The sequence below is a fragment of the Paroedura picta genome, chromosome 2, assembly GCF_049243985.1.
Source record: "Paroedura picta isolate Pp20150507F chromosome 2, Ppicta_v3.0, whole genome shotgun sequence".
NCBI classification, from domain to species: domain Eukaryota; kingdom Metazoa; phylum Chordata; class Lepidosauria; order Squamata; family Gekkonidae; genus Paroedura; species Paroedura picta.
In genome coordinates this window covers 160,702,586-160,716,790 of record NC_135370.1, presented here as the reverse complement: position 1 = coordinate 160,716,790, position 14,205 = coordinate 160,702,586, and the positions used below count along the sequence as shown (strand labels likewise).

Here is a 14,205-nt window from a genome sequence, read left to right as displayed (position 1 = left end):
TAGCAGGCGGATGGTAGCTGGCTGACCGTTCTGTTATGGCCCTGGATGGACAGCAGGTGTTTCCTCAGTGGGACTCATTTGCCAGTAAATGGATTCCAGATAACTTTATAATTCTCCTGGAAATATCCCTCCTCCCAAATGAGGGGAAGAACAGGCAATTCTTCCACCACACATGGCTCTTGTCCGTGCTCATCCCATGATACCCAGCACAGCCTTTTCAGTACTCAAAGAAGACCATTCCTTTCTTGTTTCATCAGTGGAAAAACTGAATTAATCCAGCTCTGTGGGTGGGGGGAAAGGAGCAAGTCTGAGAGAGACATCTCGCCTCTGCATTAGCTGAAGATGAAGCAGCTTGGGGCTCAGACTTTCATGCTTGATGGAGACCTGACCCAGGCTAGCAGATCTTCTCCCCTGGAGAATGAAATTGTACTTTCATTTTGTATTTGTCAATAAAACACCCCTCACAAAACTCCTTAAATGTTAGGTACTCTCACTCTGTCTGTCTCTGTCTCTGTCTCTGTCTCTGTCTCTGTCTCTGTCTCTGTCTCTGTCTCTGTCTCTGTCTCTGTCTCTGTTTCATCGCTTGTGGAAAGGCATATATATATCCCAGGAATCACCTATGTGCAGATGGTAGGGAAGAGGGAAAGAAGGAAAAACACTTCTGAACTTAGAGTATTCTAAAACTATAATATAAACGGTCCACAATCTTATGAAGTGATGTAGTAAAAATGTTATGTTGCTCAGACTGCGGGATTATAAGGAAGTCCTGCATAAATCCCGATAATGGATCCAGTGCTCAGTTTTAGTTATGTCCATTAGTGTCAGGCTTGTCGGTAATTGAGTAGGGAAGGGAATGATTTGCCTGTGCTCATTATCTCTTCCAAGCATGCTCAGTTTGGACAAAATAACCATGATAAAGGGAGCAGGGAAATTTAGCAAGACTGTAGTGGGCATAAATGTCTTTGCATCTACAAGGGAGGTGTGCAGTTTGGTTTGGAGCCTCTAAAGCAGTATTCAACTCTTTTCCTATTCAGGACCCTTTCTCCTGCAGGGGACTGCCTTTTGAAATCCAAAGGTGCTCTTCCATTGATGGAGAGGCCGTCCAATATAAAAAGGACTCCTTCCTGGAACGGCTTTCTGTTTGCAGATGGAGTATGCAAATAGAGGACTTCTTTTAAGGTCAGAGGCAGCGTGTACGTTCTGACAAAGGAAGTAGCATTTTTGTGTTGTTTGACATTTAAGGGATTCTTCTTTTTGATGTGGACTCAACAACACCCCTCCACTTTGGCATGCATATATAAAGAAGGAGGAGGAGGAGGAGGAGGAGGAGGAGGGGAGGAGGAGGAGGAGTTGGTTCTTATATGCTGCTTTTCTCTACCCAAAGGAGTCTCAAAGCAGCTTACATCTGCCTTCCCTTTCCTCTCCCCCCAACAGACACCCTGTGAGGTGGGTGAGGCTGAGACAGCCCTGATGTTACTGCTCAGTCAGAACAGCTTTATCAGTGCTGTGATGAGCCCAAAGTCACCCAGTTGGCTGCATGTGGGGAAGCGGAAAATCAAACCCGGTTCACCAGATTAGAAGTCCGCACTCCTAACCAGTATACCAAACTGGCTCTCTTGGTGCAGAGGTAACCTGACAGGACCTCATGGAGAAATGTCCATCCATGACTCCCACATTCTCATCCAGCCTGGTCTATCTGTGTGATGAAAAATACTTGAGATCCCACATTCAATGGACTTGCACAGAATGAACTGAGCAGACAACAGGTTGGGGATATGAAAAGATATTCCACAGATCTCTCATTCCTCCGTTGTGTTTGGCCAGTTCTCCCATTTCTGAACTGTTAAAAAGGAGAAACAGAGCCCCATGTTGGTCACTCCACTTGCAGTCACTGTGTCTGTGCCCGGTATTCTTTTAAAATACGTGCCTTCTCAGCAGAAATTCTGTGCTGGATTCAGCAGGAAAGCTCACAGTAGGAATTGGCAGACTTCTGTCTTTCCCAGCGGCCTGCTGGGTATCTCCAAGGTCTTTTCTTAGTGACAGGGGACACTCATGAACAAAACGCACTGTAATATGGGTAAATTGGGTTGGTGGAGGAGGTGGAGGCAATCTGAGTCAAATTTTCCCTCCTCCTTTCAGTCCTACATATGATGTTTCATTGTGTTCATATAATCCCGAGGCTTTCATAAAGGATTGTTTGGAAGACTAGCAGGCTTCTGGGGAAGGGAAAGCTCAACCCTACCAATTCTTTCTTCGGTCTTTTCTGCTCAGCTCAAATCTCTCAAGGATGTGCACCCAAGGCCTGCCCCATGCAATGGTTTTGCAAGGTGACAAGGTTGCAGTCTACCCCCCACCCATCACCACCACCACCCATGATTCCCTCCAAAGGGAAATTTTGAGCCCTACATCCTTCATCAATGTTGTGAACAATTGCAGAGGTCTAGAAGTAACCACAGGAGCAAATCCCACATCATACGCCAGTGTGTTTATTGGAATGAAAAAAAAATCATAACAAACATTATTAAGAATGGTATTAAAGAGTGGTGTGTTTTTGTAGCATCTTTATATAAAGATGAAATATGCATTCTTGATTCTTAGAGTCGGCAGATTACGGCAATAAGTACAAGTGTATCTCTCTGGCGGGTGCACGCAAAAAGGTACGTTTTAATTACAGGAACAGTTCTGCTGTTCTTAGACCCTGATCCCAAACCCACTGCAAAAGCAATGGGAGGTGTGTGTGTGTGTGTGTGTGTTTTTCTATACATCGTGGTGGATCGGCCTGTCTGAATGCTATTAAAGTTTACTTTTAAAAAATATGTCACATAGCGCACTATGCAGCATTTCTATAACTTCTGTGTACTATATGCAAATCTACAATCCCAAACTTTGCCCTAGGGAAAGCTTTATGCTCATGTTCTCCCTGGAGACCTCAAGAATGGAACGATTTAAATCTTACAGTATTTAAGAAGGAATAAAATATAGACTTCTATACAGGTATTATACAGAGGAGCACCGAGGGCCAAATTAGATGCGATAGAGAAAATACGTATTTTTTTCCCATGTAAGTGTCAGCCCATTCCTCTCCCCCTATGGAGCATGAGGTAAGGGAGGGCTGAAGATCCTAGTTCAGTCACTGCGCTCTCTCATGATCTCTCCAAGCAGCAAGAAAGTCTCTTGAGGAGAGATGTCGAAAATATATCAATTGGCTGGAACAATGGAGGGTGAAAGAGAGTGTGCTGCCTCAAGCAACACAGTGCTGCTAGAGCAGGGGTAGTCAACCTGTGGTCCTCCAGATGTTCATGGTCTACAATTCCCACGGGAATTGTAGTCCATGAACATCTGGAGGACCACAGGTTGACTACCCCTGTGCTAGAGGAGTGGGGAAAGGGAGTGGTCTTCAGTTCCCCTGGTGCATGTTCTCCAAGACAGGAGTCCTCAGCATGCGTTTTTCACATCGTTGGACGGACGTTGAATGAATACCCAAGAGAGATCTTTGTCACATCTAACTTAGCCCTCGGTAGCTTGAGGACTGCAGGAAAAGAGGCCGCAGCAAAACAAAGATACTTGACTCAATGGTTCTTGAAACCAAAGAGACAAGCGAAGGGACGCAGTTAAAACTATTCGATTTCTAAGTGCACTTTGTAAGAATGCTTCCTGCAAATAAAGCTGGACCCAGGGATCGCCGGTCTCCTACGAGACCAGGGAAGCTTAATTCTCCTATTGCGTTCTCCCACACTGCACTCTGCAAGACATCTGCTGAGGGGTCTCTCTCATGGTACTGGCCCACCTGCAAGTTTACGTGGGGGGGCGGGGAGGGACAAAGCGTCCAAAAGCCTCTCCATTGCATCTCCTTTCTCCCTCCCCCATTTGTGTCTACATCCCTTTCCAGTTGTGGTTCTAGTCCCTTGCCCAGTTGCAACCATCATCAGTCTTTTCCCCCAGTTGTGGCTACATGGGAAGGAAAAAAGAGTGTTACTTCTTTCTCAGGCTCCTTGTAGTCCCATCAAGACTAGTGGGTCTAAAAAAGAGCAAGCCTCTGGACCATTTGGGAGGAGTACCTGGGGGATGAGGAGGCAATGGAACACAATTCTCTAGGCCTCTGATGCCATCAGAGCATTTGGAAACTATCCCCATGGGGGTATTAACCCAGCATATTCATTGGACATGGGACGCAGTAAGCACCCGGCCAGACCCATCTTTGAAACTGGCTCTGCTAGGAAATGAAAGAGAGATAAATGTTTAACCTGGAAGAGGCAAAATCCATGTATTACCTATACTTCTAAATACACAAATAAGCCATTTCAAGCATGTTTCTGGAGAGGCAGCATATATACATTTTCTAAATAAATAAAGTATATGTTTTATTAAGATTAACTGAATTAGTAGAGCATGGTGTTCAAACTTTCAAGTTCACTGTCAGAAGTTCCAGACAGTTAGAGCGGTTTCTCAGTGGAACAGGATTCCTGGGGAGATGGTGGGTTCTCCAGCTTTGGAAATTTTTAAACAGAGGCTAGATAGCAATCTGACAGAGAGGCTGATTCTGTGAAGGTTCAAGGGGGTGGCAGGTTACAGGATTCTGAGTATCCTGCATAGTGCAGGGAGTTGGACTAGATGACCCAGGAGATCCCTTCTAACTCTGTTATTTTATGATTCTATGATCCACAAAGCTAGATGTAAAAAACAAAACAACCCCCCCCCCCACAACTCAGCTTTTCTTTTGCTAAGGACTGTCTACTTTGTCTTAGTGGACAAAGAGAGGGATTTTATAGCTGGACCAAAAGAACATGGGAAGGCACAATTGAGAATAATTTACTCAGTTTGGCTTCCTCTGACCCTTTACTTTGTGAATCCACCAAAATTAACCTCCTTTATTTAAAAAAAAGATAACCACTTTTTTCTATTACCACAGCTCTTTTTAGGAACCTGTGGATTCTCTCTAGCATCAGAGTCTCACTGGATCAACTGTTGCGTTTTGTGTTTTCTGCTGGATGGCTTCCATATTCTACTCTTTCCTCTTAGAAGGCTGGGGACACACCTGATACTAGCCACGCCCACCTGACCATTCCACACTGCATAAATCTAGAAATCTTAAGTTCACAGTCTGAAAGCTGATCCTCCACACTGAAAGCCAGTGTAGTGTAGTGGTTAACAGCGGGGAACTCTAATCTGCAGAACTGGGTTTGATTCCCTACTCCACCACATGCAGCCATCTGGGTGACCTTGGGTCAGTCACAGTTCTCTCAGAGCTCTCTCAGCCTCACCTATCTCACTGGGTATCCGTTGTGGGGAGAGGAAGGGAAGGTGATTGTAAGTCGCTTTGAGACTCCTTTGGGCAGAGAAAAGTGGGGTATAAAAACCAATCCTTCTTTTTAAAAAAACATAGTCTGACGAAGGGTTCTGGAGAACTTGAAAGCTTACACACAAGGTTGTGTTATTCAGCTTGGTCTTAATAAAATATATTGCATGGCTTTTGTTCTTGGATTTGATGATGGGCCAACATGGCTACCCAACCTTTTGTCTAAGGAGCTAAACACAGATCTCTCTCCTGGTGCTCTAAGTAGTCTTTCCTGCATCATTGGTCCCAGGACCAAGACTGGATATCCCCCCGCCCCGCATGAGCCGTGCTGAGCATGTGGAAAGAGGAATTGTGAAAAGCCTCATGACACAATAACTATTTCATAGAGAGAAGTTCTATTGCATTGCCAAGTATGAACTTTAAGACAAAAAAAAAGGCATTTGATAGGATCGTAAAAACCCTGCTTATTTTGTAGTAGTTTAAAAATAGCAGCACAGGACGTTCATTGGTATCTTTTACTACATACAGTTTTGAAATTTAAAAAAAAGATAATAAGGGGGGGCATTCAAAAAAATACAGAAATGAATATATTTAAACATCTTGTTATACATACAGCAGGCTTAATTTAGCAAATCCTCATTTTCAGAGAACAGGGTAGATTCTGCACACAATAGATAATGCACTTTCAATGCACTGTAGAAGTAGATTTTCCTGTTCTGCATAGGAAAATCCAGCTGCCAAAGCACATTGAAAGTGCATTATCCTATGTGTGCAGACTCTGCCCTGGTCTCATAGACCAGGGGTAGTCAACCTGTGGTCCTCCAGATGTCCGTGGACTACAATTCCCATGAGCCCCTGCCAGCATTTGCTGGCAGGGGCTCATGGGAATTGTAGTCCATGGACATCTGGAGGACCACAGGTTGACTACCCCTGCCATAGACTTCATGACGCCTTACTCACATGAACAAATATTTTCTTGAGAGTATGGATTCGGGCACCAGACTAGGCAGCTCACTTCTTCCTATATAATCTATGAGACTTAGAAGAGTAGCTACAGTACTTATATAATTTTTTTTGTTTTTTTTAAAAATGGCATTGTATCTTTTAGCTTGAGCCCTGTTATTGCTAGACTGAACTGAAGCCTCCAGCATACCCTGCGCCATTCATAAAGGGTAGAACTGAGATGCGGCTTCCGAGGACTGGATTTCCACTTGGGCCATTTTAAACCGGGTGCACTGCAGCCATTTGCGGAGGACGGCGGCGATCGTGCTCATCTGGCCGGACCCCTGCAACATTCTAAGGCTATGGTGGTTCACGTTGTTCTGAATCGCTTGCAGGCGAAGCTGGAGCCCAGCGGATAAATGCTGTTGAGACAGACAGAGGGTTCTGTGTCAATACTTTCTTCAACGCCTACATGAAATCCCAACGATTATTATTACTACAAGGTCATGCAAAGAAGTACAGATGGAAGAAGAAAACGGGGAGATTTCCCCTCCACACACATGCACCAAGTAAAATAAAGCCATTTTCCTGCCATTTTTTAAAAAATCAACACTCAACTATCTTCGATATTCTAGATATTCTAGAGCATGGATCCCCAATGTGGTGCCTGTGAGGCCATAGCATCTGCTGACGACTTTCTTGGTCCCTACCAAGCCTTTTTAGAAAGTAGACAGGGCCCAATGGAGCTTCAGGGCTTCTGATTGGTTACTGGAGATCTGATTGTTTCTGCAGATCTTTTTTTTTTTTAAATCGTGGCTTTGGCTGCCATCACAAGGATCTTTACTGTGTGTCTGAAGATAAACCACAGCCCTGTGAAACAGGTTAGGCTAAGGCTGGGTGACTGGCCTAAGGCCACCCAGCAAACCTACATGGCAAAGCAGGGACTCAAACCTGGGTCTCCTGGATCCTATTTTAACACTCTAACTCAAGGTTTCCCAACTGTGGTACTGAGGTACGATATGATATCACAAAGAAACCGCGCAATACTGCAAAGGCTGCTCAATGGCACTGTGGCATGGGGGCTTTCAAAATGGCAGTTGGAAAGAGTCCCCCCACCCTGTGCCTGCCATTTCTGGCTCTGAGCGAAGGGATGTGTTTTAATTTTTTTTAATCTACCCTTATTTGGGCAGATTGGGCAGGTCCTCTCAAAGTGGCCAATGAGGGTCCTGGAGGGGTTGGGAAGGGGAGGTGCCCCACCCATATATAGACCTTCCTTTCCAAGGCACTTTTCACTTCCAGGTGGCATGGCCAGCTGATATCACTTCCTGGCACACCAAAGCCTCAAAAATATTTCAGTGGTACCTCTATGGCCAAAAGGTTGAAAAAGGCTGTTCTAACTCAAGGGTCCCAAATGTGGTGCCCCCCACCCTGCGTCAGAATTCCACAGGCTCAAAAAGGTTGGGCCCCAGCTCTAACTGCGGCATCGCACTGGGTCTCTATGTACAAACTAAAACGTCTCTGCTGTCCTGGAGAATTCTCCGATTGTGCAGAATTTCGTGCCTTAGTTATGTGTAGCCACATACCCTGGTGGCCTCCCCCTACTGAGGTTGTCATTAGAGGGGATGCTTTTCAAGCCTTTTAAACAGCCTCAATTGCTCCCAGGCAACCAGATGGTAATCCCTCTTCTCAGAAGTAGTGCCCAATTGTGAAATTCCCTCTCCTGGGCACAGTTGGACACAGCTTTGAATACTATCATAGTGGAAAGGCAAGTCGGCATTTTAAAAACATCAGTGAAGAAGTCCAGCGACTTTTCTTTTAGTGATATCCAGTGTGATTCCCACCCTTTAAAGAACAGAAAGAAATCCATTGTGCGAGCTCTATGTAGTCCTTAGGAGCTTTCTTATTATTTATTTATTTTATTTATTTTTACCCCTCCACTCTCAGCAAGTGTCGTCTCGTGGCGGCTTACAATATAGGAACAATAAAACTCAATAAGCCCATAGAAAACCCCATTAAAACAATGATGGCCTGGGGTTCTCCCCAAATTACAAATAATCTCCAGCAGCTCCCCTGAAGTTGATGGCTGCTTTGGATGGCTTACTCTGTGGCCTTATACCCTGCTGAGGTTCATTCCCGCCCCACATCCTACCCTCCGCAGACTCCACCCCCTGAATCTCCAGGAATTTTTCCATCCGGGAGCTGGCAACCCCAACTCTGAGCTTGATTGTTAATTTGATTGTTAATTTATTTCCACTGCTTTTTATTCTGTTTTCCTTCTCCTGCATGCCCTGGTGCTGAGTCATTTGAAAATGGCTCCACGTTGAGAGTTTTTATTGCTGCTGTTATTGCGAGGAGCTGCAGCTATTTATCACTTAGCAGAAATAATCTGGTGGAGGGGTAGGTGTGCCTTTCCTCTTAGGCGCCTTCTTTCACTTTGTGGTGACCAGTCAAAGCTCAGCTCACCCCTGGCACTGAAAGCCTCTTTTAAGAAGTTAACTTATCTAGCTGAGGGGTGGGGGAGGGAACAGAGAAGACCATCAGCTGCAAAAGCCAGTGGTTGAAAAATCCTTTGAAATAAAATATAAATTGCACATTAATCCTACTTGTGTCCTGCTGAGTTCAACAGCCTTCATTACAAGCAGAAGGTAAAGTAAAGGTATCCCCTGTGCAAGCACCGGGTCATGTCTGATCCTTGGGGTGACGCCCTCCAACTCCCAGCCTCATAGTCAGAGCTTCAGACAGCATGTCGGCTGCCTTATCACCCTGCGCCACAAGAGACTCATTGCAGCATATGTGTTTGCAAATTAGAATGGCAAGTCCTAATGTATTTAGTGGGGCCTAAATACTTACTTGGAAGTAAGTTTTATTGATCTCATAGAGTTGAAATCTGAAGAACTCTTTCCTGGAAGAAAGCACTATTGAATAAAATCGGACTTACTTCTGAGTAGACTTGTTTAGGCATGCTCCAGTAAACATGTTTAAGATCGGGCTGTCTGTATCAGTGCAAGCAACACCTTTCCCCTCGTTTTCAACTTTGTCTTTAAGGTGAGAAACAATAGAACTACTTATTTGAAGTTCTTTCAAAGCATGTTTTTCTTTTCTAATCCTACCATTTAAGAGTTTGAGAAAAAGGTGTCTGCCCCCCCCCCGATTTTTCATTCACATCTCTGTGGGGAGCTGATTTGGGGGATGCTTTATAGATCTGGAAGAGGCCAAAAGGACTTTTAATATAATCCAACCACTGGTCAAACCACAGCTGAATGGGAGGGCATTGACTTGCCTTCACCACCACTATACACAAGGCAACTGCTCAATCCAGACTACAGAGGCCCTTTCTGCACATACAGCTTACTTCTCATTATCACCGAATTCGCGATGGTATGCCTGTGCAAGACTTGGTCCCTGGTTTAAAAAAACAAACAGGGAAAATTTTATGTGGTGTTCTTCTGCCTCAACTTTCAGTACAGTCAATAGATTACTTGGGAGGGTATAGGCTGAAGTTTGAACCTGGGTTTGGGCACTGTTTTCTTTTCCTCACAGAATTTCCTTCCTCCTTCCTAGTTGCAAATGCCAATTCAGCTCACATGTTTTGCTTTTGAAAAGCTCGTCTTCATAAAATGGCTGCACTTAAAATCAGGGCAGAAAACTAAGTACAACCCTTTTAAAAACATGAGCTTTTCAAAAGCAAAACTGTGAACTGAATTGACCTGAATTGGCAGTAAAATGATCTTTAGATTGCCTTCATGCCAGTTCTGTAAGGGGAAAAAAAAATTAGTGTCCAAACCCAGACCTGAACCAGGAACCTTTTGTTCTTCAATCTAACATCCTATTGATTGTACTGAAAGTCAGGGTAGAAAAAGAAGAAGAAGAAGAAGAAGAAGAAGGAGAAGGAGAAGGAGAAGGAGAAGGAGAAGGAGAAGGAGAAGGAGAAGGAGAAGGAGAAGGAGAAGGAGAAGGAGAAGGAGAAGAAGAATATGCTGCTTTTCTCTACCTGAAGAAGGCTCAAAGTGGCTTATAGTCGCCTTCCCTCTCCCCACAACACACACCCTGTGGGGTGGGTGAGGCTGAGAGAGCCCTGATATCACTGCTCGGTCAGAACAGCTTTCTCAGTGCTGTGCTGAGCCCAAGGTCACCCAGCTGGCTGCATGTGGGGGAGTGCAGAATCTAACCTGGCTTGCCAGATTAGAAGTCCACACTCCTAACCACTACACCAAACTGGCTCTACACACCATATAAAGTTTTCCGTAAAACTAAGGATCCAAATCTTGCAAGGGACCAATGCATCACTATTTCTGATTCCCTTTTTTAAAAAAATGAAATTGACAAGATGGGGAAAGTAAGCAATGAAGGAAGGAGAACCTTCAATCATAACAAAGGGCACATGTCCTTTTAAATGTAATTCCCAACATACACACAAACACACATATGCTATATAAAGCTTTCCCTGGTGTTTTATTTTAACCAGTGATCCGAGTCAACAATGCATCACTAGACTGATTTCCTTTCTTAAAATAAAGATGAAATTGATAAGATGGGCAAAGTAAGAAGGAGGGAGAACCTTCCACTAAAATTTACTACCAGGCAGTAAATGCAGCTTGAAGAATCTCTTCTTACAATTTCAAAAAATACACCCAGTATGAAACTGACCAATCAGGAGAGACCAACCACAACGCACAATGTGGGCAGTGGAGGGGCAAGAAAAGGGATGGAGAAGAGAAAATTCAATGGAATCTATGTGTTTTTGAATTACCTTCACCTTGGGGGCAAAGAAAGGGGAAAAACTTCAGCACTTTTTAAAATACGGGGATACAGCAAATGGAAAATGAACTGAGTACTGAAGACCCATTATGTATGGGCCAGAACACCCATTCTGGTGGTGGCTGGGCATCACTGCCAGCTTGGGCATGGCCCAACCCAGGGCCACGGAAGGCCCACATTATTGGAACGTGGGAACTCGCAGGATACTGCGGGCACCGGCAGGGGCTGAGGAAGACCAGTGCTGTGCATAATTGCCAGCGCCAGGCCTTTTGGCCCACCCGGCCCACACCCCTGCGAGCTCCGTGGAGCCACAGAGCCAGCAGGGGCATCCCCCTGCCCTTGTAGTGTGCGGTGGGAGGCTGACCTCTCCCCGCTCCCCCCCGGCCCCTCCCCACTCCCCCCTGACCACTGCCACTTACACCGCCTGGCAGCGTCCCGGGATTCCTGGCCCTGGCGCACAGCACGTGTGCGCGCGCGCTACACCGGGGCATCCCCGTACGCCGGGGGAGCCCCGCCCCTGTGCATACACGGGGAACAGTGGGGCATCCTGCCCCGCCGCAATAGCACAGCAGCAGCACAGAGTAGCTGTTGCCGTGCGTAATGGGTCTAAAGGGAGCAAAATCCACGCAGTAGGAAAATGAAAGCCCAAATGCACCTGTGAGTTGAGTTGGCTTGCAGAATGGAAAAATACACCTGACAGGAATGCCCAGAAAAAGCAAGGAAAAACACCAGTGCATGAAATCCCAGAGTGTCATGAGCAAAGAGGTGATTCAATGGAGGGAAGTTTTTGGTGAACCAATAGCTTGAAATAGCTGGATGAGCCAAGCTGTGCCTCTAGGGGAATGCTGGGGAAAATAACACTGCTTTCCTTCCTCTTTTCTAGGTCGAAGGGCTCTTTCTGTTAAAGCAGTGATACTCACTCATGGCTTAGGACCACATGAGGCTCTTTGACATATCACCTGTGGCTATTCCCAGTAATGATTCCCAATATGGCACATGCCCCGTGTTTCAGGGGGAAAAGTGGGCAATTTCCTTGCCCAGTGAAGCTTATCATCAGCAGGTGGTTCCCACCACAAATCAGCCACCACTGAAGGTACAAGTAAGCTAAAATCCTTTCTGAGTTCTAGGTTTCACACCAGAAATGGAAGTAACATGGCTGTTAGCTGATGGTAATTGCAGATGTGGTTCCCTGGGAGCTATGGACAGAATACCACAGTACGTATGTCTGAATCACACATAGAACACAAATGAACTTTGGGTCATCTCACATCACTTCACCTACAGATTTTTTTTGGGGGGGGGACATGTTGCATTATTAACGACCAGTCTTCAAAGCTTTAAATACCCTTAGAAGGGGATTAGACAGATTCATGGAGGACAGATCCATCAATGGCTACTAGCTATGATGTCTAAAGAGAGCTTCCACATTCAGAGGGAGTAAGTCTCTGGATTCTAGTGCTTAAGGGCAAAATCAAGGGACCTTGGCTTCCATACCCTGTTTTTTGTCCCCCAGGACAACTGAGAAGCCTCTGGCTAAAACTAGATGGATCAGTGACCCTACAGAGCTCTTCTTAAAGGTTGGTTTACCTACATTAATGTTGTATCACCTAATTACCTAATTATGTGAGAATAGTCCATCACAGACATTTCATTTTTGTTGTATATCAGCTAAAACACACTGATTTTTAGTAGAATCCTTTCCCATGTTCAGCAGCCAATTAACTGATGAGCGTACATGTGTGAACCAAGTCTGTGATATCCTGGGTGACCAGCTGCAAAATGCAGGACAATTACTGAAATTCCTTCTTCTATACCAGGGGTAGTCAAACTGCGGCCATCCAGATGTCCATGGACTACAATTCCCAGAAGCCCCTGCCAGCGAATGCTTCTGGGAATTGTAGTCCATGGACATCTGGAGGGCCGCAGTTTGACTACCCCTGCTCTATACATTGACTTATGAGACACTGGCATGTTCTACCTGAGTGGATTTTCTGACTAGCGGGAATTCCCAAACAGATTTGGTCACAAGATTCAGTGTACTTAATTCTTCCAGTAAGTCTCATCTAGTCTAGATTATAAAGGCCAATTAGGGATGTGTTGAGGGGACGTATAAATGGAAGGGGTCACTTACCTTCAGATTTGACTGAATCATTGGTAGCCACATTGGAATCAGCTGTCGGAGAGAAACTCTGTGTTAGTAATAGTACAAAGACCATGACAAATCTGTTTCAGACTTGTTGTAACTAATAACTACTGTTTTTAGTCTAATCAATATCCTTAGTTTAAAGAACAAGGAACCAAATTCAGTGGTACAGTGTGACTCCAATTGAAAGATATTAGGCTGGAGATGTTGAGAAAGATCATTCTCTCCCTGAGACTCTGGAGAGCTACCCATAGTGACCTCAGAGGACCAATGACAGAAATAAAGGGAGAAACAGCTGAGAGAGATGCTGTTCACAATCAACATTAGAGCCAGAGGAACCTAGAGAGTGTAGCCTCTCTTGTCTTTCCAGCAAGAGATACGGTGTTTTCTTTGGGGGGCAATTGTCCCATACTTCTGATTTAGCACTGCAATGCCAAACAGGGACAAGAAGACATTTTTGGTCCTGACAAACCCTGGCAAATCTACACATTTGCACTGTGTTGTGGACCTCATTTGTATCTTCCCCCAGAAAGGGAAATAGCAAAGCCAGATGTTGTTTGTCTAAGAGAAGAGAAATACTATTGGAAATATCTCCAAATGACGCAAGTTTCCACCTGTCCTGTTGGCTGAACTTTCTGCCTGTGTCAAGAGGACACTTTTTCCTCCTGTGCCACTTGCAAGAACCTTTTCATCATCAAAATATGACAGAGAGCAAAATTGCTGGAATTAATTAAACAAAAGTTCCCCTCTTCTTCCTTTCGTCTGAAACAACAACATCCTTTTTGGAAAGGGATATAGCCAAGTGACATAAGCCAAATTCAAAGCCCACAGGCTGCATAAAATTACCAGTTCCTTGTTATTACTTTAAAAGTCTGTTGCTCATAACATCTCCTGTCCTAACTCTACGCCAGAGAAAATTCAGGTCCTACTGCCCTCAGAGAGCAAGTATGATTCAGTGAGTAGAGCATCAGTCCAGGGTTTAAATCCCACTTGGCCATGAAACTGGGAAGTGTTTGTTCTCTCCCTCCCCCTCTCAGGCCAGCTGAACTCATACAGTTCCAGAGAG

The 14,205-nt window shown here is 45.0% G+C and overlaps 1 protein-coding gene across 2 annotated transcripts in view; it reads right to left on the bottom strand.

Moving 5' to 3' along the window:
• Positions 1-2,463: 2,463 nt before the first annotated feature.
• The window catches only part of UNC79 (unc-79 subunit of NALCN channel complex), a 144,480-nt gene continuing 132,738 nt past the window's right edge, over positions 2,464-14,205 (bottom strand). The window contains exons 51-53 of one of the 2 annotated variants that reach the window (XR_013228570.1): positions 13,128-13,169; positions 6,225-6,660; positions 2,464-6,107 (exon numbers count right to left, since the gene is read on the bottom strand). Coding sequence is in view for 1 of the 2 variants with exons in the window: in XM_077323544.1 (XP_077179659.1) it covers positions 6,460-6,660; positions 13,128-13,169 (243 nt within the window). In the remaining variant the exon portion in view is untranslated. Of the gene's footprint in view, positions 6,108-6,142; positions 6,661-13,127; positions 13,170-14,205 lie in introns of those variants that run through there. The other variant, XM_077323544.1, reaches the window with a different exon arrangement.